At 36.8% G+C, this 25308-nt stretch overlaps 2 protein-coding genes and 1 long non-coding RNA gene across 12 annotated transcripts in view; 2 read left to right on the top strand and 1 right to left on the bottom strand.

Annotated features, from left to right (window-relative positions):
- The window catches only part of kansl1a (KAT8 regulatory NSL complex subunit 1a), a 39562-nt gene extending 32782 nt beyond the window's left edge, over window positions 1-6780 (bottom strand). For all 7 annotated transcript variants that reach the window (XR_015503774.1, XR_015503775.1, XR_015503776.1 and 4 more), the window contains exons 1-2: window positions 6341-6780; window positions 1210-2601 (exon numbers count right to left, since the gene is read on the bottom strand). Coding sequence is in view for 4 of the 7 variants with exons in the window: in XM_087275664.1 (XP_087131790.1) it covers window positions 1210-2531 (1322 nt within the window). In the remaining 3 variants the exon portion in view is untranslated. The remainder of the gene's footprint in view (window positions 1-1209; window positions 2602-6340) is intronic.
- A 2826-nt stretch (window positions 6781-9606) lies between these two features.
- On the top strand, window positions 9607-15734 carry LOC147834379 (uncharacterized). The gene is made up of 3 exons (XR_015503802.1): window positions 9607-9723; window positions 15199-15302; window positions 15478-15734. It is a non-coding gene; the product is annotated as an uncharacterized LOC147834379 (long non-coding RNA).
- A 3763-nt stretch (window positions 15735-19497) lies between these two features.
- brsk1a (BR serine/threonine kinase 1a) overlaps window positions 19498-25308 on the top strand; it is a 31664-nt gene continuing 25853 nt past the window's right edge. For all 4 annotated transcript variants that reach the window (XM_087275693.1, XM_087275692.1, XM_087275691.1 and 1 more), the window contains exons 1-5: window positions 19498-20305; window positions 20406-20500; window positions 22754-22839; window positions 22956-23096; window positions 23788-23904. In XM_087275693.1, coding sequence (XP_087131819.1) covers window positions 20221-20305; window positions 20406-20500; window positions 22754-22839; window positions 22956-23096; window positions 23788-23904 — 524 coding nt within the window. In that variant the 5' untranslated portion in view covers window positions 19498-20220. The remainder of the gene's footprint in view (window positions 20306-20405; window positions 20501-22753; window positions 22840-22955; window positions 23097-23787; window positions 23905-25308) is intronic.

Below are 25308 nucleotides of genomic sequence, written 5' to 3'. Positions count from 1 at the left end.
TCACCTGGGTTTCAAGGGAATTAGCCATTTCTCCTCAACGTTGATAATAAACTAATTTCTTTCTGTATGAAACGTCAAACAGACACGGTTGCTCCTGAATCCTGTCAAACCTCCACTAGTTTTTCCTCCATTTCGTGGGTCCAAATAAACAGAAAAAGAGCGCTTTTAACTTCTCCTCCTGCCTCCCGCTGGCCTGCAGCAGGTATACACACACACACGCAAGTGAAAGCTGCTCTCTCATTGGCTGTAGGCGATCGCTGATGTTATTTTCAGTCAAAACTCAATTCACACGACATGATTTGAATCGCCGACAGCTCCAGATATTTAGCACACCAAATATCTCACAGGCATCAGCGACTCATCGGCGATTCTCTCAGATCGCATCTTTGAAAGTTCATCCAGTGTGATTGTCACTCACATGCACGAGCAGCGATTTGCCTGTGATTTCAGGCATTTGTCGGCGATTTCTCAAAACCTGTCATCGAGATAAAAATCTGGGCTAAAATCACGCAGTCTAAACTAGGCATAAGCTGTTTACATTCATTTCATTTAAATCTCAATTCACATCACTCAGCCAAGCAATCAAGTGCTTGTGAGCATGAGTATAGTTAAAAAATCATCTAGAATGTCATCTGCTGTTTTAAAACTGAGCTCAGAATCAATTCAAGAGAATCACGATGCATTATGGAAACCTCAGAATTGATGCAGAATCATTTCTTGATTCGATTCGTCGCCACAGATCTGCTATAAATGTGCCTCACGCATAATGGCACTGAAGTTATAAGCCCACAATTCTATCAACAGGATTTTATCCCTCTACTCCACAGTTCACATCTCGCCTTTTCCAAAGCTTATATAAACATTGTGCTGCAACGCTGCTAATTTCTCTGATAATTTACAATAAAACTGAATTAATGGCATTTTGTTCTCCACCGATACATCTGAGTGTAACAAATTATTAAAAAAGACAAGCATTAAGATTTGTGGCACTTTGAGCAGTTGGTAAATGGATGTTGATATGAAAGAGTTGCGCTCAAAAGTGGAGTCAGATGACTGTGAGCTTGTGAAAGCAAATTGAACTAGACTAAATGATTGGAAAAGCCTCGAAAATTCAAATTATTACAAGTCAAAACATCAATCAACAGGGTGAGGTTTAACTTTCTGATTTAAAACCAAGCTTAATCTAAAAACAAAAGTTTTAAGACTTACAGTTTAATGTGACACTGTTCGACGTCCACCCTGGCCAGCTCATCCTCCTCTACGTCGCTCTCTCCTCCTGAACTGCTCTCGGTGGCATCAGAGTCAAACTGACTCTCTGCTGCATGCAGATGTGTGGTGCCGCTGAGATGCAGACTATCCAGCTCTGACGCCACCCTGCCACCCTTCAAAAACCGATTCAAATGATGTGCGTGCGTTTCCACTGAAGTGCGTGACCCTCTCCAGGCTCCAGGGTCTCCTCTACGACTAGATGTTGGGGTCAGAGTACGCTCAAGAAAACCAGAGAGCTGCTGTTTGAAATGCCGCTCCACCTGCTTGGCCTGTACCACCTGCAGCCGCTTGCGGAGACGCAGCAGGCGGCTCTCGATGTCTGTTTGCCTCTGTTGGCTCTGCTTGGCCCGATCCCGGAGCAGTACCTCCAAGTTGGGTGTCGGTATGGTCGAGTCATCCTGAACTGGGGATGAGCTACGAGACGAGGGGCAGTTTTCAAAGCTGACATCATTGTTGCTGTTTGTTTCGATGCGCAGTCCACCAACAGGAGTCCCTGGTTCTGCTTTGACCTCTGCACTTTCAGTCAAAGCAGTAAGCTCCCTGTGTGATGACACACCTTGAATGCTCGGTGTCGAATTCTGTTGTGGCTTCACATCTCCATTCTGTCCAGACTTTGACTTTGAGGACACGGATAGCAAAGCTTCCCCGTTGGTGGATGGTTGGTTGCTGTCTCCATTGACTGTGGCGACGCTACCTTTCTCCGCCACCGCAGCTCTAGGCACAGCCACTTTCTTGGAGAGTCCGTTCACAGGCACCATGGTACTCCCAGCTCCGCCACCGTTGACCAGGCTCTTCAGTTGACCTCCAGTCAGCTCAAGATGGTGACGCTTGCGCAGAAGAAAGTCTCCGCCTGCAGCAGCGCTTGGAAATATGGAGCCGCTTAACAGGCCGTGGCTCTTTAGCACTGACTGCTTAATGAGGACACCTTGCAGCTTCAGCGACTCCTTGACTTTGGTGGATGAGGGCAATGGTTTGACATCAGAGCACAAGTAAGGTGCCAGCTTGCCCAGAGATGGGGCTTTAGACAGGGGATCCTGATCCTTGACGCTGTGGTAATGGGTGTCGTTGGAATTGATGTGACACTTGCCGTTGCTGTGGCTTCCGGCGGAGTCCGAGACGGAGTCTGAGATGAGGATGTTGCTGGCGTTGCTGTTGTTCTCTGTGCTGCCGGGGGACAGGGTGGACGAGGGAGAGGCGAGTTTGAAGCGGATGTGGCGGGCTTCGGCTGGGGCGTCAGTCAGAGCGGGCGCCATCGCAGCCATGCAGGGCCAGGGAAGGGGCACGGCAGCCTGCACCTCTAATCCTTCACTCCAGCCCACCTACACAGCCTGGCTACACAGCACAAAAAAAAAAACAAGATTTAGGAGACCGCGGATAATCAGAACATTTGTAAACATGTTTCATCACTATACTGATTTTAATTAACTTTTAATAATGTTCTGCAGAGAACAAGTACATTTCATTTCACCAAAGAGAAAAAAAAACAACAGATTTAGACAATCCAGAGAAGCAGCTCGACAAATGCATTGCTATAACCTGCCTATTAAAATGCAATAATTGAGTGTTTTACCATTTATTCAACTGAACTTTTTTGAAAATATCATTAATTAGAGATTTTAAGAAAACGTGATTTAGTGCAACTTATTTAATGCATCAGATTTTGGAGCCTTTTAATAGTAAAATACTTTAAAACACAGCTCCAGGGTAGGTTCAATATTCTTTGTCTGTAACTGAGGCCCAAGATCATAAGTTTAGATATGATACTGGAAGTGATACTGGTCTCACGGTTCGGTTACGATTATCATGCCATCGATTCGGTTCAATTCGATATCTCTCATTCAAACACATTCACAAACATAGACAGCATCAAACAAACACACACACGCACACACACAAACAAACACACTTAAGCCCTTGCAACAGGGAGAGCTCGCGCTGAGCAGAAAAACGAAAAAAAAAAAAAAACGAAAAAGATAAGCACTTTTCCGACGGTCCCTTACAGAGAGCTCCTCTCAGCGCGAGCTCTGCCGGCTAAAGTAAACGCAGACTGCGAGGGCTTAAACGGAGCAGTGCTCGTAATGTCGAGCGAAAAAAAGAAAGACAGCTGTGAAACATAACCAGCTTTGTCTTTCTGTAGGAAACACACTTTAGATCTTTTTAGGGTAAGCGTTTGTTGAGTTATTGCCGTCTGTAACTGAAAGTGTGTCAGGAAAATCGAAAACAAAACCAACCGAAGCGCGCTCATTTCTGGCGCCCCACTGGATATACAGCGCCCTAAGCATTTGCCTATGGTGCCTATGCCACGGGCCGGCCCTAAGTTGGCTGAGTGTTGTAAAAAATGGCGCTCACCTCCCTCGCGACAGAGCGCATCGGAGATAAATGACGTCACTACATAATAACCGGTTATGGTTATTACTGAATCGATACCGAATTGTCTGCGTCTGCATCGCGGTGCACCGAAGAAACAATTAATTTTGACACCCCTAATATATATATATATATATATATATATATATATATATATATATATATATATATATATATATATATTCGACAGTAAAGACTATTAACAACTATTAACATCATGCATTAAAGTAAATGAGAAAAGCAGTTTGCAATCCACTGAACTTCAGTGATCTGTTAAAACAAGATATCAGATGGGAATATTTTCATGAAATCTTATCACAGATGATATCTTAAGATGTTTTTTACAGCAGGGCCAAGAGCACAACCCATTTGGAGCCTCAAATTCGGGAAGCATTCATGAGCAAAAATACCTGAAACACAACTGCACCCTCTGACCAATATTCCTTCTTCAAAGCTCAAGCCTGCAGCATAATTAGCTTTGGAACAAGGAACATAGTTTTGGGAGGGAAACTCCTTGGAATAACATGAACCATTGAACCAATCACAACAAGAACAGGAAAGCGCATTAAACAATAAATGGGTCAACTGTGCTAAAATATTGACTTGAGCTAAATTTGTCTCAATCCAATGCATAAACACAAAGAAATACAGGCCAGAAGATAACTAGAGATAACAGAGTGAATGAACACAAAACAGGAATTCATGTTATCGGCGATTGTTAGTTGAATTTTATCTGGCCTGATGCTCTTAACCTCAAAGCAAAAAAAGGGAATGAGAACTCGTTGACCTCAACTGAGAGGAGACCATTACCACAGGAGTTAGTAGGGAAAGACCGGCTCTACTCAAGCTTATGTAAGAGCCAGCGAGCCTCCTCATTGTCCCCTCCTCCTCAGCAGACCATCTGTGTCAACGGAATTAGGGATATGCCTTTAGGCCTCGACAGATAAGAGACTATCTCTGAGTATGAGTATGTAGAAGGTTCGGCTCATGAATGCCTTACAATAACCATACCTCAACTGCAGAAAAAAGACGCTTATGAATTTTACAACTAATACGGATGGAATTTCAATTCAGCAATGGTACGCCATATTACTTGCCAGTAGTCTTGAATGAAAAGTAAACCCAGCTAAAAGAATAGCTCACCCAAAAATGTAAATTTACTCATCCTCAAGTGATTCCAAACCTTTACAGGTTTTTTTTTCTTCTGTTAAACACTAGTTATTTTAAAAAGATGTTAGACAACTGTAACCACTGACTTCCATAGTAGAATAAACAAATACTATGGAAGTCAATGGTTACAGGTTTCCAGCATTTTTCTAAATAACTTCTTTTGGGTTCAATACAAGACAGAAACTCAACCAGGTTTGAAACAAATGAATGATGAGCAAATGATAGCAAAATATTCAGTTTTAGGTGAACGGCTTTAATTAGGCAAAGCTTTATTTATCCCAATACTGCACGTGATAATACATGATGTGTACTAACCTTAACTAATATATATATATATATATATATATATATATATATATATATATATATATATATATATATATATATATATATATATATATACACAATTGCGTGACATCTGATGAAACTGGTCATGTGATGTCAACATGGTGGTGCCCATGAGGGGGCGACCCGCTGCATACGAAATCAAACGGCTTTTTCATCAACACAAATGCTTAAGTAATACTCAATTTCTTTATAACCAATTACTGAGAGCAACTTTTATCCATAAACATGAAAACATAACACAATACCAACATATATAACAAGATATATATAACAACATACACACAGCGTGTATCGCCTGAGAGTTATTTGAAGCACCTAACTAGGTTAATATGTCAAAGTAGTAAACAAGACAAATCCGGTAAAGGTTTACCAAAGAATGAGTGAACCAAGTGAAGGTGAAGCACTCAAGGTCTGAGTTATGAATAAAGTCAAATTATTCATCCGCATGACTGCGATAAGAGCTCTTCAGTACAATTAAAAGGAAGTCTTACAGGAACAACGCACTTCAGATCGATAAAAATAAAAACGTGTAAAGGGTAAGAGTTAATAAACGTTCACAAAAGCAAACACAATAACTAACGTTGATGTCCAGCTCACTACATTTTAAAAGCACAAGGCAATTCTCTGAGTTATGCTTGGAAACAGACCGCATGAACATTTACATCACTTCCGTGCATTAATGAAGGAACTAGTCATGAAATACAGTAGAAGAGGGATAAATCGTTTTAATGCATTGCTGAATGCCTCATACAGTAAGCAGAAGCATTACAGATAATGTGCTCTCACGCGGCCTTGCTTGTTATGCAAGCCATATTTACCACCAATTTTATGTGAACCAACCGGCTTACAGCCAATAAGTTCAGTGCAGTGAAACGAGGACGTGAAATAGCATTTAAACCAGCGTAATACACACGTCCTTTGTCATAATTAGGACGGGAATGAAATAACACAGAGCGCACGCGTGTTTATTGCACGGGCAAGTAGCAGATAGTATTTGTTAAGCAACCGCACGGTCTCTCAAAACGCCGTAAATTAAAATGTACATCAAAACACTTCTGCATTCAACAGCTCGTGGTTAAAGCAGTTAAAATGGAGGCTTGGACGGGTGTGCAGGATTAGGTTTATGTAACATAAGTGCTGCTGCTGCTACAGATCGTCCACTAACAAAGAAAAAGGAGGAACCTACCACGTGACGGGCGCGCGATCCGAGGGAATTTCGGCAACTATTCCACCGACCTTTGGCTTCAACAGCACAATAATGTCACCAAAGCACAAAACCAGCCGTTTGGTCAAGCAGCCCCGCCGCCTTCGCCATATCCGTGTCCGCTTCGTCAAAAAACACCCCGGTTTCAGGAACCCTTTTCGTTATCGGCTCCGGAATCGCGAAATGGGCGATACTAGACAACACCTTGCTGCTGCTGTCCGCTTCTGTGGATTGTGGAAAGCAAATGTATATTTTTTCAGTATATTATGAGTCGATGTTTTGCTCGGGTACGAGTTCTTTTCATAAACGCCTTTATTTACAGATCGGAGGTGCCACAGACCACCGGTTTCGAGATCATTTTCTCATCGTTGGAGGGAGAAACGCACGAAAGATGGCGCCTCGTTCGTCTCCCTTGGATTTGAGCCTGACAAATACAGATGCAGAGCGTGTAGAGAGAAGCCTGTAGGCGGGAGACATGCTCACACCCGCCGCTAGAGTGAGCAGAGCGGCGCTTCAGACAGCGACCGCTGGGGGGCGCCACGAATAGGGACTCGATGGTGTCACTTTTGGGAAAAACACATTGCATGTGCATATGAAGAATGTATGTATATGAGGTCAGAATTATTAGCCCCCCCTGAATTATTAGCCCCCTGTTTATTTTTCCCCAATTTCTGTTTAACAAAGAGAAGATTTTTTTTAACACATTTTTAAACATAATAGTTTAACAACTCAATTCTAATAGCTGATTTATTTTATCTTTGTCATGATGACAGTAAATAATATTTGACTAGATATATTTCAATACCCTTTTATACAGCTTAAAGTGACATTTAAAGACTTAACTAGGTTAATTAGGTTAACTAGGCAGGTTAGGGTAATTTTTCAAGTTATTGTATAATGATATGATAATGATATAATGTTCTGTAGACTATCAGAAAAAAATAGCTTAAAGGGGCTAATAATATTGATCTTAAAATGGCTTTTAAAAAATAAAAACTGCTTTTATTCTAGCTAAATAAAACAAATAAGACTTTTTCCAGAAGAAAATAATATTATCAGACATACTGTGAAAATTTCCTTGCTCTGTTAAACATCATTTGGGAAATATAAAAAAAAATCAAAGGGGGGGGGGGGGGGGGGGGGGGTGAATAATTCTGACTTTAACTGTATGTTAGGTTTATCCTTGGACCATTTTTATTTGTGTTCATGGCATTTCCCATACATAATCATTACATCAATGATCAAATTTGCTCCAAAGTCTTATTAATATTGTATAGCAAAAAATACATACAAGATGGTCTGATCCTAAATGATCTCATCCAGACTGTTCTGGAAATACTCCACAACATTACAGTCCATGATGTCATGCTGAGCTCATTTAAACAACACACTGACACACACTATCCCACAATCAGGACACAGCATATTATTAGATCATGTATAATGCAATATATATTATATTATATTATATTATATTATATTATATTATATTATATTATATTATATTATATTATATTATATTATATTATATTATAATATATTATATTATATTATATTTTTATATATATTATATCCTATTATATTATATTAAATTATATTATTTCTTATTATATTATTTTTATTATATTATATAATATTATATTATATTTTTATATTATATTTATTGTATTATATTATAATATATCCTATTATATTATATCCTATTATATTATATTATTTTATATTGTCATTCATTTATTCATTTTCTTGTCGGCTTAGTCCCTTTATTAATCCGGGGTCGCCACAGCGGAATGAACCGCTGACTTATCCAGCCGTTTTTTTTTTACACAGCGGATGCCCTTCCAGCCGCAACCCATCTCTGGGAAACTATATTATATAATATAATATTATATAATATTATATAATATTATATTATATTATATTATATTATATTATATTATATTATATTATATTATATTATATTATATTATAATCAGAAAATCTGCCCAATGCAATTATTTATTTATTTATTTATTTATTTATTTATTTATTTCATGTGTGATTTTTCATTTCTAAGCATAAATTACACAATTTATAACTAAATCATTTTAACATAATAATAAAAAATTTAACGTTGTCCGCATTTAAAATCACGTAAGTAAAAGATAAGATTTATATGCATGTTACTGTAGTTGTCTTTCCAGTTTTATAAAAACACGCATCAGTGACATCAGCAGTTAGGAAAAACGTCATATAGACGTGTCGTCACAACTACAAAATAGCGGCACGAAATTAACACTGATGAACGTTAAACCACTGCTCGTATACAAATTAAATAAATTTGTTATTTAGAACTTTATTGTCCAATAATGGGTATATCCGAAATGCTGTCATTTATTTTCTTTCTTTCTTTGTGTTTTATTTTGTAGTTTGCTCTTGATCTTGCAATGGTGCTGTTAAACTGCGCCATCTGCAGTTAGGATGAGAGACTAGACAGAGAACAGGTTTACAGTCCTCCAAACAAATAAAGTGACTAAGCCGAAAAGAAAATGAATGAATGAATGAATGAATGAATAGTTTAAACAAGCAACAAAACTATTTATTTGAGTGAAGATAACAAAACAAAATAACAAAACATAAACCTCCAATTAAACATCTCCATTAAGTTAAAATGAGTCGTTTTAAAACATTTAACATCCTTTAAAACAATGACAAAAATGATTCATTGTGTTTACCAGAGTTTTTTTTTTTTAAGTAAGTGGTTTTAAACATCTTATATGGACTTAAACATTACTAAATTTATTTCGTTTGTTTAAAATCAGCCTATATCAACTCATTGCAACCACTAAGCTTATTTTAAATCCAATAAATCATTTGTTTTCAAAAAACAAACATTCACTGCAACATTCAGGTCCAAACTGAAACCTTTCAGATGTTAAAACCATGAAAATACATGTACCTGTACAATTTGTGATGTTCTGCAGGTTTTCCAAGGCTGTCTAAGAAAAAAAAAACCTGCAGAACACCAGAAATGGTTGAACAGTACATATATATATATATATTCATGATTAGTCAATAAACCTTTACACACGGCTCTGAAACTGCTCTGAGGTTTAATTCCAGTGAGGTTAGTTTTGCCCGTTCGGGTCACCTTTACTATTCGTCTTCTGGCCTCTGACACTCTTCTGCAGGCTGTTTCTGCTCCTCCTTCCCTCCCACACGTTGAGAAGTAACCCTATATATATTAGAGGATCACTGTGTGCTTCCTTACAGGCTCTCCTCAGCTCACTACAGCACGAGTCACACACAGACAGACAGATAGACACAAAGATGCCAGAAGAAGTTCCTGCTCAGTGCAAACTCCCCAAAGAGGAGCTGGACAAATGGTGAGTCAATAATGCAACATTTAGAGGTCAACACTTTAAGCTTATCTGTTTTTTTTATTATTATTATTATTGTTTTTTTTTACTGGAAATGTACATGCTTTAAATGAAGAAACTCATCAATACTGATTACAAAACCACTGTGTACACTGGTGATCAAAAGCGCAGACGATTAATACTAACTCAGTTTTTTAAAAGACCCTCATTGCTAACAAAATGACAATAAAACAGCAGAATTGTGAAATGTTATCACAATGTTGAACAGAACTCTGTACTTATTTTTAAATATCTTGGATTTCCTGTGATGTAAAACTGAATTTTAAGCATCTTACACCTGCAGACACACATGATCTTTGAGAAATCAATCTGATATCAATTTACCAATGTTGAAAACAGCCGTGGGGCGAAACAGTAGCGCAGTAGGTAGTGCTGTTGCTTCACAGCAAGAAGGTCGCTGGGTCGCTGGTTCGAGCCTCGGCTCAGTTGGCGTTTCTGTGTGGAGTTTGCATGTTCTCCTTGCGTTCACGTGGGTTTCCTCCGGGTGCTCTGCTTTCCCGCACAGTCCAAAGACATGCAGTAAAGGTGAATTGGGTAGGCTAAATTGTCCGTAGTGTATGAGTGTGTGGATGTTTCCCAGAGATGGGTTGCGGCTGGAAGGGCATCCGCTGTGTAAAAACTTGATGGATAAGTTGGCGGTTCATTCCACTTTGGCAACCCCGGATTAATAAAGGGACTCGCCGACAAGAGAATGATGATGATGTTGAAAATAGTCGTACTGATCAATATATTAGAGGAAACAATTAACTGCATGACATATACCAAAAGTTTGCAGTAAATAATAATAGTAAATAAAAATACTCTTAATCCAGCAAGTGCTCATTATTTAATTCAAGTGACAGTAAATATGATTGAATTGTTTGCATGTATAAATAAATAATACATAAATACATTTTATGAAAAAAGAAAACAATTATATATATATGCACAGTTGAAGTCAGAATTATTACCCCCCTAATTATTAGTTGCTTATTTTTTTTTCTCAAATTTCTGGTTAATATTATTTTTCAAGACACTTCTATACAGCTTAAAGTGACATTTAAAGGCTTAACTAGGTTAATTAGGCAGGTTAGGGTAATTAGGCAAGTTATTGTATAATGTTGGTTTGTTCTGTAGCATACTGGAAAAAATGAGCTTAAAGTGGCTAATAATATTGACCTTAAATGGTTTTTAAAAAATTAAAAACTGCTTTTATTCTTGCCGAAATAAAACAAATAAGACTTTCTGATAAAAGAAAAGAATAAAAATATAATCAGACATACTGTGAAAATTGCCTTGCTCTGTTAAACATCATTTGGAAAATATTTAAAAAAGAATATTAAATTCAAAGGGGGGCTAATAATTCTGAATATATAAAAGGCGCTGATGAATATATATTCTATAAAACTTTGTGTCAATAAAATGATCCTAAAAATGTATAGAACAAACACCAAGCAGTAAAAACTGTATAGTAAAATCCACTGTTATTATTTAAGCATATTTAAAGGGGTAATTCACCCCAAAATGAAAATTACATCATCATTTACTCACCATTTACTTGGTCCAAACCTTTATGATTTTTTTTTCTGTGTAACACCAATATATTTAGAAAAAAATAAAATGTCGGAAACCGGTAACCCTTTGCTTAGTCTTTGTTTTTTCTACTATGGAAGTCAATGGTTACCGGTTTTTAACATTTTTTAAAATGCCTTCTTTTTTGCTCAACTGAAGAAAGAAACTCATAAAACACTGGAAATAAAATAATATAAATATTGAGTCTCTTTAAGTATGAATTCAGAATGTTTTAATGATTTCTATCAAGTGGCAAGACTGGGTTAATGATGTGGAAAATCGAAAAATCTATTAAAAACTAATAGTTCTTTATAACAGTAATCATTTATCAAATATATTTCATTGACGAGCAGAAGAAAGTTTCTTCAAAATCAAAACAATTTTATTTTATTACATTTAATCTAGAAAGTCATTGAATAAAGAATATCTGTGGTATGCAAATGACAATTTCCGAAACCTCAGTTAAATGTGTGTTGGATACCGAAGTGGATACAAGAGAAGCTTGAGCACATGGTGCGCGGGGTTTGGAAGTGATGATGGAGGTGGAAAATTACACCATGTTGGCCATCATGTTGCTAAGTTAAAGCATGTGTCAGGAGCACATCTCCAGCCCTTTGCAGACACACGTCACAACACTTTCTGATTTCAGACGTTTTCCAGCACTGTGGTTTCACGCATGAATGATTAACCTCTGCAAATGAGTTAACAAAGCAAAGTGCTCTGTTTCTAGGTTAAAAGGTCAGAGGTCAGTGCACTCACACAATGACGCAATACTATAAACTTTACGGTGACTTGCACAAATATTCAAAATGAAGATCTGTTTCTTCACTGATGCAGTCTCTACAAAAAATAAGATCAATAAGTCATGACAGCGTATTTCTAGCATATTAACTCAAGCAAATCATGTTTCTAACGTAATTTAAAAAGTTAGTTTCATTTAATTTAATGAGGTTGATTTGATTCAGCTTCAAAACATTTTTAGTGTATGATTTGCATGTTAGGATGTATAATTCGCAAGTAACAGAGTGTTTATTTAAGTGTCAAATTTATTAACTAACTAATCACATGCACATATGAAATGACTACATTTTTGAAACGAGCGTCTTGTCAGCAAAAGTTGCATAATTTGTGCACAAATACACACGTGTTCACAGCATTCAGAGCAGTATGTCTCTGTTTGATGCCAGATTTAGAGTGAACTTTAAGTAATGTATATCTGTGCTGTAAAAATAGCAGGGTTTTCAATAGACACACACACACACACACACACACGGAGGGTGTGGAGGTGCTCATGGCTCACATTTCAGAGCAGTACCGCAATGTCTGCGTTATTTATGAGGTTAAAGGTGTGTCATGTGCAGATCTACACTAGAATTAACTATTAAGTGTGCAAGAGTTACGCATTATTAAATGATTATTGTTATTTTTTATTATTGGGACTATCGTAAGGCCATCTTGTGGACATGCTAAGTACTGCAAACACAGAAGAAGATATTCTGAATATCTGGAAACATTGACACGTGTGGAAAAACAAACACTATGGAAGTCAAGTACAGAAGCACAGTAAATGTTTATATAATATTTTTTTAGATATGTTGCATAATAACTTTTTTAAACCAAAGGTCACATTTGTTCTATAACTGAACACTTAAAGGATAGTTCATTCAAAAATAAACATCAACTGCTCACCCTTCACTTGTTCAAAACTTTTTTTTACGAATTTCTTTCTCCTGAACAAAAAAAATATATTTTGAAGAAAGCCGAAAACCACTGACTTCCACAGTATTTGTTTTTCCTACTTTGGAAGTCAATGGTTTTTTTCAGCTTTCATCAAAATATATTATTTTATGATCAACAGAAAAAAATCTCACAAAGGTCTGGAACCGCTTGAGGGTGATAATGAATAAATGTACATCTTTGGCTGAATCTGTTTAGAACTGCGTAATAAATAAATAAATGTCAATATTTGGTATGTATGAACCATCATGTCATTTCATTTTCCTTCGGCTTAGTTCCTTTAACCTTTGTTATAGATTAAGAAATTGACTAAGCGAAAAGAAAATTAGTGAAAATTAATAATATTACCCTTGCTTTACTCCAAAAAATAGCTCAAGAGAACTGTTACCACTACATGGTTTAATATTATTGTAACTTAAAAATTCTAAAATGCTGATTAGATTAAACTTTTAAGTTACCAGAATAATTTTATTAAGGTTTCAAAACAGGAAAATATTGATAATTACATCAATTTAAAAATGTCCACGCACTGATGTTTTTTTTTATAATGATAATATGGGACAGTACATGTTTTTGTTTTGTAAAACAATGAAAACCTGTGTTTTTTACAGAAAAAAAAAAAATTACCGAAAAACAAAAATATCGTTGTTAAATGTATTTCTTACAAGCATGAAGATTAAATTTAAAAAACAAACAAAAACTGTAACAATTTCGGCTACTTAATTTATTTGCGGCTCTAAACTTGAAAATGTGCATGGAATTAAGAACATAACACTGGATTTGTTTTTAATTTTAAAATAAAAAACTAACTGAAACAACATTTTTGAGTACTCGACTTATAGATTTAAAGTTTTTGCTATGTAAAAATGCCTCTGATTGAAGAGGAAAATATTTAGCTAACATAATAAAGTTTGTTGTCTGAACTTCATTTTGTTAGATGTTATCGTAATTTCAATAAATTAATGTAAACTGTTGCATTATTTTTGTTTTGTTTTGTCGAAACAAAATTTTTTAGAGTGTATTTTATTCTTTTAAATTTATTTATTTTAGGCTTTGTTCTGTTCTACACTTTTGTTGTTGCTACAGTTTAACCCTTTCCTCTGTATCTCTGTAGATACTCTTTTTAAAAGACTGATCTTATGTAAGAAACAGGATCAGAGGTCACAAATAAGTAATATTAGCAGAAGTTCAGTGACTGAAGATAGTCATTATGAATGGATGTCAAAGGAGAAGCAGCTTCACTGTGCTAATTTAACTACAATTCATGCAAAAACGGCTCATTATTTTAGGAATCAAAATATGAAGGTCATTTTTTCTTTAATTTTTTTTTTACCTAGTTCCTTATTTATCAGGCGTCACCACAGCGGAATGAACCGCTAACTTATCCAGCATATGTTTATGCAGCAGAAACACCCTCACACTATAATTCATATTCACACTATATTCGTATTCACACATACTACGGCCAACTTAGTTCATCTAATTCACCTATAGCGCATGTGTTTGGACTGTGGAGGAAACCAAATGCAAAACTCCACACAGAAACGCCAATTGGTCCAGTCAGGACTTGAACCAGCAACCTTTTGGCTGTGGGGCGACAGTGCTTGCACCACCGTGCCACCCTATATTCAGGTCAAATGTATATTATAGAAAAGAAACTATGTTATCTTACACTCTCAGAAATAACAAGAGCTGTCACGGGGGTGGTACATTTTTGAAAGGTACATATTTCTACTTAAAGAGTCCTTATTGATACCTCAAGGGTACACAACAGTACCTAAGCAGTACAAAAGAGTACCTCTTAAAATGTTTAGCTACTAATATATACCTTTGAGGTTCCAACATATACCCTTTAAGTACAAATATGTACCCTTTGAAAAGGTACCACTCCAGTGACAGCTCACGTACCTTTATTTCTGAGAGTGTATAAGATGCACATAGTGTTATCAATTTTAAAGCTTTTTTTTATTTAACAGAAATTATGTCCAAGTAACATTTAAAATGTTTACAAAAATAATAAACAGGTTTTACAGACAAAAAAATGCTTGTAAAATAAATAGACTTATTAGAAAGTATTTATTCTATGGCTTATCAATGTGATAAAAACAAATCTGTGTGTGTGTGTGTGTTCAGTGTTCAGGGTAAAGGTGCAGAGGCCTGTAAGGAGCTGCTGGAGGCTTTCAATGCCTGTGTGAAGGGAGCCACAGCGGCCTCCTGAGGGGGACATGGATATACATGTATGTACATTTAACACATTTTATTCAATTCTTCTTTCTTACTTTGACTTTTATACTCCTTGAAATGTATCTGCTGTTGAAGTTAGCCCAAATTACAGAAGGTTTTATTGCAGAAGCGTCTGGATGAGGGCATTGATTTGTCCATTCTGATTTTCTTCTGCTATTTTTATCGCAGGTCCTTCCTCTCTGGTCCTCCAGTGTCCTTGCATTCCCTCACTCTGCACTGGACTGAACCATTCGAAGGACAGTGGAAGGGGGTGCAGGAGCTGGAAAGCAGTGGAATTTATTTATTTAGATCGTGAAACGTCTTGCCTCATGTCGTCTGTGTTATTTGTAACTGTGTTGTTGTTTTTGTTGTTTCTGAATTCAGATTTGATGCTGTAAAAAGCACAATGTATTTCATCTGATTTTAAATAAATTATTATCATTGTTTATCATTTATTTTACATTAGTACATCAGATTTGAGCTAGCACTGTCAGATGATTAATCGCAATATACATCACAATATATACATGCGTACTACTGTGTATATTTATGTATAAATACACATACACATACTGTACATAAACTATTAAAATATATAAAATAAATATATTTAGATATATATTTAATTCTTATTTATAATTTGTATTATATCTAAATATGGATATACAAATATATAAACTAATATTTTATCCAATATAGTCATGCATATATTCACACAAAAAATATTCACAAACATATTTAGTAAACATGTATTTGTAAACTTGTAAATTTGTATTAGTAAAATTATGAAACTTTTTTTTTGGCATGCCGTTAATTGTTTGACAGCACTAATTTACACTGATATTTTTTTTGTAATTTTATGGTTTATTTCCGGCAGCTGGGGTGCCGGCATTAAAAAAGTAAAACAATGGCTGTTAAAATACAGAAATTTACCATACAATAACAGATATTATTTTACAGAAACTTACCAGAAATTTATGGACATTTCTGTCATTTAATATCCATTATTTTAGGGTATATTTCTGTAATTTAACGGCCGTTATTTTACTTTTTTTCTGGCAGCCCAGCTGTTGGTAAACCGTAAAATTACTTCTTTTTTTTTCAGTGTAATTTGAACACACCAATCACATTCACAATTAATACATAACTGTGCTGAATACACACATGATGATGAATATATATACAGTGACTCTTTGCAAAAAAAAATAAATGAATAAAATTTAAGGCAAAAAAATTGGCAGGTGTGATTTTACGGTAGAAACCATAAAAGAAATGTCGGTCCCACTTTATATTAAGTGGCCTTAACTAATATGTACTTACACAGGAATAAATACTTTGTTATTGTGTAAATACATGTATTTACTGTGTACTTATGCTTGATTAAATACATGTACGTAATTACATCTGTAATTAACTTCTGTAATTACATTTGTAAATACACTGTTGACCATCCCTTACATTTTAACCCACCCTTAAACCTACCCATACCACCAAACCTGTCCATAACCCAACCTCTATCCCAACTCAAAAGCACCACAAGTGTTCTCAAATACATTATAAACACAGTAAGTACATTGTATTTAATTTTTGATGTAAGTACATAGTAGTTAAGGACACTTAATATAAAGTGGGACTGAAATGTCAACTACAGTATTATTTAATTCTATTTACAGTATTGTATATTTTTACTGTAAAATATACAGTAATATTCCCAATCCTGTCACTCAATTTTTTCAGCACAACTTTAACATATGGTATCATACGGCACAACTCTACAGTAACTACAATTCATATTACAGTTCGGTTTGCCAGTAACTTACTGTAAATCAATTACAGCTAAAATACTGTATTTACATTTATAGCACCATGTACCTTGCTGTATTTGTAGTATTATATATATTTTCACAATGCAACTTTAAAATACAGTAACATACTGTATTGTACTGTATTGTTACATACTGCATGTAAAGTATGTACCGTAACTGTGCTGAAGTAAATTTCAGTTCATACACTCTCAGAAATAAAGGTACAAGAGCTGTCACTGGGGCAGTACCTTTTTAAAAGATACATATTTGTACCTGAAGGGTCCACAATGGTTCCTCAAAGGTACTTTTTAGGTACCTTTTGGCACTAAAATGCACATTTGAGATACCACTGTGGACTCTTTAGTTACAAATATGTATCTTTTGAAAAGATACCACCCCAGTGACAGCTCTTGTACCTTTATTTCTGAGAGTGTATTACAGTTTTTTAACTGTAATATTACAATATTGTGTATTGTACAAAAATCATTATACAATCAGTGTATGTAAATCTGTTTACTCAACTATGAGTCAGTTGAATTCACTACCATTTTTTCTTTATCCTTTATTCCAAGTCCATCAGATTTGAACACATCAATTGCATTCATATTTAAAACTCATGTGCTGACTACATACATGACTTGATGATAATGAATGCAGTAATTGATTTGGCTTTAACTGCAGTGTTCTGCTTGATCTCTTATGCCAAGCACACTAGCATAGTGTTTTTTGAGGCGTGTAGAAGCAGACTGTCAGCACCTTCTAGAGTTTAGGATGCCGCTGACAAAACTGCTGTCATATTTTTCATCACATATTAATTAGCTGTGCATACACAAATGCATAAACAAAATAGTGTTTCGTTTTGATGGTACTGACAGATATAGGACGAAAACGTGTTGAATGGGGTTTATGTTTGAGAGCTGTGACAGAAAATGTAAGCACAAGGCACATTATTATTATTTTAATATTTATTCTGATAATTATTAATAGTCATTTAATCACAGAGCACATGTACTAATGCAACTACTGCAGCAATCAGAAGGCTTGATTTTAATAGCACTAAAGGTAACTACTGAGTTTTTGTAAATAATATTAATAATAATTCCTTACAAGTTGGCGGTTCATTCTGCTGTGGCAACCCCGGATTAATAAAGGGACTAAGCCGACAAGAAAATGAATAATTCCTTACATTTATATGGTGCATTTCTGGACACTTAAAGACTTTACACACATTTTTTTTACACACATTCCACCTAGATGATGCGACTGCAGCCATATTGCTCCAAACCACATGATGGTGGAGAGAGGACAGTGATGAAGCTAGTAATGATATGGGGATGGTCAGAAGGGTTTTTAACAACCACAGAGAGTCAGGACCTCAGTTTAACGTTTCATCCGAAAACTATAATTACATATATTAAATTATTATAAATTTTTTTTCACGAACTATCTGACATAAACCGATGAGCTTTCCTTCAGTAAGCCTTTCTTTAAAATATTTTATTTCAGATAACATCGAACAAGATTTTAGTTGTATAGATTTTAATCAGCAATGATGTTTAAAATATTACTGTTTTTATTATATTTTGAACATATAAACACAGCCTTGGTGAGCATAGATTATTTTAAAGACGTTAAACAAATTGTAATCTAAATATTCAAAAGGAATATACATAACACTGAAATTTTAACAAAATGTAACCCTCCAGCCAACCCCCCTGTTTATAGCTGAATTCTAGAAGTTATACAGAACAATACATTTTAAATCAGTTTAATGTAGTTTTAAAAAAGTTTAAAATATTCATAAGTTTAATTTGTTTCTACTTAAAAAATAAGACACCCAGTATTTTTTCAATTTTTTTATTTATTTAAATTTTTAAATGACCAGCCAAATCCAGCTAAAACCAGCTTGACTAGCCTGGTTTAAGCTGGATATAGCTGGTTTTGGCTGGACTTCCAGCTTGGCTGGGCTGGTCAAGCTGGTTTTAGCTGGTCATCTTCCAGCCTGGCCAGCTAAGACCAGGCTGGAAATGGCTGGAAACCAGCCTGGAAGTGGCCAAAACCTCTTTAAAACCAGCCTGGTCGACCAGCTAATACCAGCCAACCAGCCTAGGCTGGTTGAAGCTGGATTTTTCAGCAGGGATATGAAAACTAATTTCTAATAACTGATTTCTTACATTTATTACAGTAATATTGCACTAAATATTCTCAAGATACTAGTATTCAGCTAAATATCATTTAGGAAATATCTGAAATTCACAGGAGGGCGAATAATTTTGACTTCAGCTGTATGTAATCGAGTATGCTGGTGTATCACCATCTGATGGCATGGCGGTGGCGAGAGGTGCAGTGATGAGGAGGGAGGGCTGATGATGATGAGGAGGAGCAGGAGGAGGGTGTGGGACCCGGATGCTGATGCAAAAGGAACCACAACGGAGAAGAAAATTACGCTTTACAACGCAGAAATAACCACCAAGACGCGCAAGACCCCAGCGAGCACTGCGCAGCCTGTAAATCACCACCAAAAAAAACCCTGTCAGATCTGCGTCCGGCGGATGCGGGACCGGCGGGAGAGGACGCGGGGAGAGACGGATGAGGATGCGGCGCTGCGTGCGGGAGGATGGAGCTCAGCATCAGCACCAGCACCAGCACCAGCCGCAGATGAAGCAGACCTGGATGATAGCAGAGCATCTCCTCACACTGACACACACACTTGCGGATGTGAAGCGGGAATTGATTTACCTGTTTGTTTAACGTATTAAGATTGTGTCAGCCTTACCTGTGATCCAGGCCTGAAGGCGTGCGCGTGTGCGTTCACTTATAAACACTAGTTAGGAGGAGTTTGTCATGCCGTTAGGGTAGATGCATCTAGAAACACCGCGTCCTGCTCAGTGTCTGTGTGTTGAATGAAAAGTCTGATCGATTGAGAAGAGCGACTGCTATTAATGTCTTTCCTGACATCCGAAAGACCAAACGGGCCCGTATGACAGCATTTAGGGCACCCCGAGCTCAACATGGATATATTTCCGGGTTGTTGCAGACCCTTGAGAGATTATTTTATTAAAACTCACCTCAGAATCGGCGGACTGTGGTAATATTGCAGGCTGTAGCGCGGTTAGCAGGAGTCAGGATGTCTAAGGAACTGTCAGTGACCCAGGCAGCTCAGTATGTGGGGCCGTATCGACTGGAAAAGACCCTTGGGAAAGGCCAGACAGGTAAGGAGATGCGGTCTATGCGTTTAATTGCATGTAATAGTCTGTTTTCAAAGCATTTATCGCTGATCAATTGCCTTGTGAATGTCTGCGGTGTCTGTAGGTCTGGTGAAGCTGGGGATTCACTGCATCACCAGCCAAAAAGTAGCCATCAAAATAGTCAACAGAGAAAAACTCTCAGAATCGGTGTTGATGAAGGTAAAGATGGAATAATAAGCTTTAACTTGTCACAGCTGATATTGAAATTAGCATTTAAATGAATTAGCATTTAAAGTACTATGTTTCATCTTGGTATAGGCCTACCTAGGGCTGTGCTATTTGGGAAAAATATCTAATTGCGTTTTTTTTGTTTTTTTTTGACAGATATTGCGATTTGATTTATGATTAAATTCAAACTTCAAGCTGATTTTAATTTATTTCAAGCTTTAGCTCTATAATACGCTGCGGCAACTATTCTGCGACATCATTTAAAAATTACCTGTTTTTGTTTGGTGTCTGTGACTTTAAAAACCCAAATATTATAAAAAAATGTCATGTATTAATTCTTCTATTAATGCTTCTGAAGCGGCAGACGCTATCATCCCACTTGTCAGTGTTTTCCTTTTTTTTATTGTGGGCGGAGTTCAGTTGCGCAATTCTGATTGGTCAGAACGAAAGTGTGCTTACTCAGTTGGCTAGTTATAAAGCTCCGGCCAGATCACATGATTTCGGTATGATTTCCTTGATGTAGGGTGTCGTTAGTGAGTCGTAAATGACAGATGTACGTCGTGACACAAGATTCAATCGTTTCTTCTCGTGTAATGTGGCATAGTTCACGAAAAGCAACACCATGTCTGCAGTGCCTCACGACACCATCGCAGAAAGTCTAGCATGTTTAATTCTTCTTAAGCGTAGCTGACTGTTTTTAAAGCATATCACTTCAGATGTTATTCGTTAGTCAGAATTATTAGCCCCCTGTTTATTTCAACCCAGGCTCTTAGTGAAAACGTAGTCCCACGGACGTTTCTGGAGACCGCGGAATACATCCCAGTGGTTACGCATGGCTGCAGTTTTTGTTTTTGCGAATCCGCTAGAGGCCGACATTGTGCACTTTTTTGCACCTCAAACGCCTCTCGCGAGTGCTCGCGAGTCTCGCGTTTGCGCCTGCGATGTTCTCGCGTAAACCCACCTGAGGCCACTGTCCGGCTGACCGAATGATTGACTGCGCGACCGGCCAATCGACCGACCCGCCCTTCTCCTTCCCTGAACCCAACCAATTTTACCGATCGACCCACCCGCCCGCTCGCTTCCCTAAACCCAAGCAACAGTTTACAAAAAGCCGTCCAAAAAAAGAAAAGCCCTGATTTTTTCGTTTTCGGATTTCACTGCGTTCTCACCCTGTTACGAAACTCGTTCACTTAATTTTTGGGATTCTGTTTTTGTCTTACCTGATTGCTGGAACCGCTCTTCCCCGGACTCGAAACCGATCGCCGTGGTCGACTCCTCTCTGCATCTCGAGCCTGCCGATGTACACGGTGAGCTGAGTGGATAAAAAGGGTTGCAGCGGGGAAGCCCTCCACAAGGAGGTAAGCGGTCGGCCGGCCGGCCGGCAAGCGTGATAGGGAACATCGTCACACCGCCCCTTAGCGTTCGCTTGAAAAAAATTAACGCGGCCGTATGTACCTGCTGGGACGTATTCCGCTGTCTTCAGAAACGTCCGCAGGACTACGTTTTCAGAATGAGCTTGGGTTGGTTTATTTTTTCCCCCAATTTCTGTTTAATGTAGAGAAGATTTTTTTCAACACATTTCTAAACATAATAGTTTTAAGAACTCATTTCTAATAACTGATTTATTTGATCTTTTAGGCAACAAATAATTTCAAATTGATATTATTAATTAATCTAATTCGAATTAAATTGATTTCTAATCAGTATTGTTACTAATGATATTGACCTTAACATTGTTTTAAATGTAAAAACTGTTTTTATTCCCGGCAAATTTAAATAAATAAGACTTAATATATAAATAAATATAGAAAAATCAGGAGGGGACATACTGTGAACATTTTCTTGTTGTTAAATGTCATGGAAAATATTTTAAATCATAAAAATGTATAAAATTCACAGGAGGGCTAATTTACAGTAATAATACACTGAAAAAAAAAGATTCAGACCCTTAATAGATCTGACACATTTAAATTGTTTTCACTTTAAATGAATATATCTAGTAATAAAGAATGCTCAATTTTTTTCATTAGTCTGAATTAAAATAAACAAATACTATCATTAGCTAGATTTAATTCAGTTTGATTAATGAAAATGACATAATAATAATAATTTAGCTTTAGCTGTATATTTATATACATATATAGTTTTGGTTGTTTTTTACAGCTTGGAAAGTCATGTTTAAAATGAAATGATATCTATAAGACTGAGTGGTAAATTTAACAAATTTTTTTCTCATTTAACCAGGTGGAGAGAGAAATTGCCATTTTGAAACTGATTGAACATCCACATGTTTTGAAACTCCACGATGTTTATGAGAATAACAAATACCTGTGAGTTATAAGACATGCACAAACAGGCCTAATTAAACACACACTGTCCTGCCTGCTTCTCATTGGTCTGTTCTTACAGTGTTAATGTATAGTCTGACACTGCTGTGTTGATGCAGATATCTGGTGCTGGAACATGTTTCTGGAGGAGAGCTGTTTGATTATTTGGTGAAGAAGGGCCGACTGACGCCTAAAGAGGCGCGGAAGTTCTTCAGACAAATCATATCGGCTTTGGACTTTTGCCACAGTCACTCCATATGGTAAGAAACCAATCTGCATATCACACAAATCTGAAACCAACAACAATAACAAATATTACATAACAGACTTCTGAGGTCAAAAGGTCATCTGATATTATGTTTTTGATTTAGCTTGTCACTCACATTGCATATGATGAAGTTAAATAATTATGTGTACGCTAAAAAAACAATGTACATTGGTTGCATATATTCATTCATTCATTCGTTTTATTTTTGGCTTAGTCTCTTTACTAATCAGGGGTCACCACAGCGAAATGAACCACCAACTTATCCAGTTTTACACAGCACATCCCCTTCCAGCTGCAACCCAGTACTGGGAAACACCCATACGCTCTTGCATTCACACACATACACTATGATCATTTTAGCTTAGTTAATTCACCTATAGCGCATGTCTTTGGACTGTGGGGGAGACCGGAGCGCCCAGATTAAACCCACGCAAACACAGGGAGAACATGCAAACTCCAGGGCTTGAACCAGTGACTTCCCATTCAAAAAGTAGACAGCCTATTACGATGATGAAATATGCTTCCTATTGTATTGTGCTACCAGCAAAGATTTAGATGTTATATGAGGCTGATACATCGCCCTAACCTTCCCCAATCCCTAACCTCCACCCCAAAACCATTCAAATACAGTGACGGTAGCATAATCTGACAGATAGGATAAAATGTCCTCTGTGCTCTTGTAGTCACAGAGACCTGAAGCCAGAAAACCTGCTGCTGGATGAGAGGAACAATATCAGGATTGCAGACTTCGGCATGGCTTCACTACAGGTGGGAGACAGTCTGCTGGAGACAAGCTGTGGGTGAGTACTGGACATGGACAAGTTGTTCTACCATATTGTAGAAAATATACATAATATATGCAGAAGGATATATGGATGGATGGATAGATGGATTGATGGAAGGAGGGAAAGAAGGATAATAGATAGATAGACATATAGATGGATGGATGGATGGATGGATGGATGGATGGATGGATGGATGGATAGATGGATGGATGGATGGATGGGTGGGTGGATGGAAGGAGGGAGGGAAGGAAGAAAGGATAGATAGATAGATAGATAGATAGATAGATAGATAGATAGATAGATAGATAGATAGATAGATGGATGGATGGATGGATGGATGGATGGATGGATGGATGGATGGATGGATGGATGGATGGATGGATGGATGGATGGATGGAAGGAGGGAAGGAAGGAAGAAAGGATAGATAGATAGATAGATAGATAGATAGATAGATAGATAGATAGATAGATAGATAGATAGATAGATAGATAGATAGATAGATAGATAGATGAAAGGGAGGATGGATGGATGGATGGATGGATGGATGGATGGATGGATGGATGGATGGATGGATGGATGGATGGATGGATGGATGGATGATGGATCGATGGATGGATGGATCGATGGAAGGAAAAGAAGAATAATAGATAGATAGATAGATAGATAGATAGATAGATAGATAGATAGATAGATAGATAGATAGATAGATAGATAGATAGATAGATAGATAGATAGATAGATAGATGGATGGATGGATGGATGGATGGATGGATGGATGGATGGATGGATGGATGGATGGACAGATGATGGATTATGGATGGATGGATGGATCGATGGATCGATGGAAGGAAAAGAAGGATAATAGATAGATAGATAGATAGATAGATAGATAGATAGATAGATAGATAGATAGATAGATAGATAGATAGATAGATAGATAGATAGATAGATAGATAGATAGATAGATAGATAGATGGATGGAAGTAAGTAAGGAAGGAAGGATGGATGGATGGATGGATGGATGGATGGATGGATGGATTGATAGAGGATGGATGATGGATGGATCGATGGATCGATGGAAGGAAAAGAAGGATGATAGATAGATAGATAGATAGATAGATAGATAGATAGATAGATAGATAGATAGATAGATAGATAGATAGATAGATAGATAGATAGATAGATAGATAGATAGATAGATAGATGGATGGATGGATGGATGGATGGATGGATGGATGGATGGATGGATGGATGGATGGATGGATGGATAGATGGAAGGAGGGAAGAAAGGATAGATAGATAGATAGATAGATAGATAGATAGATAGATACATAGATAGATAGATAGATAGATAGATAGATAGATAGATAGATAGATAGATAGATAGATAGATAGATAGATAGATAGATAGATAGATA

This window comes from Danio rerio, chromosome 12 (genome assembly GCF_052040795.2).
Source record: "Danio rerio strain M-AB ecotype USA chromosome 12, GRCz13ab, whole genome shotgun sequence".
Taxonomy (NCBI): domain Eukaryota; kingdom Metazoa; phylum Chordata; class Actinopteri; order Cypriniformes; family Danionidae; genus Danio; species Danio rerio.
Note: the sequence above shows the minus strand (reverse complement) of the source record. Positions and strands in the feature narration are given on the sequence as shown.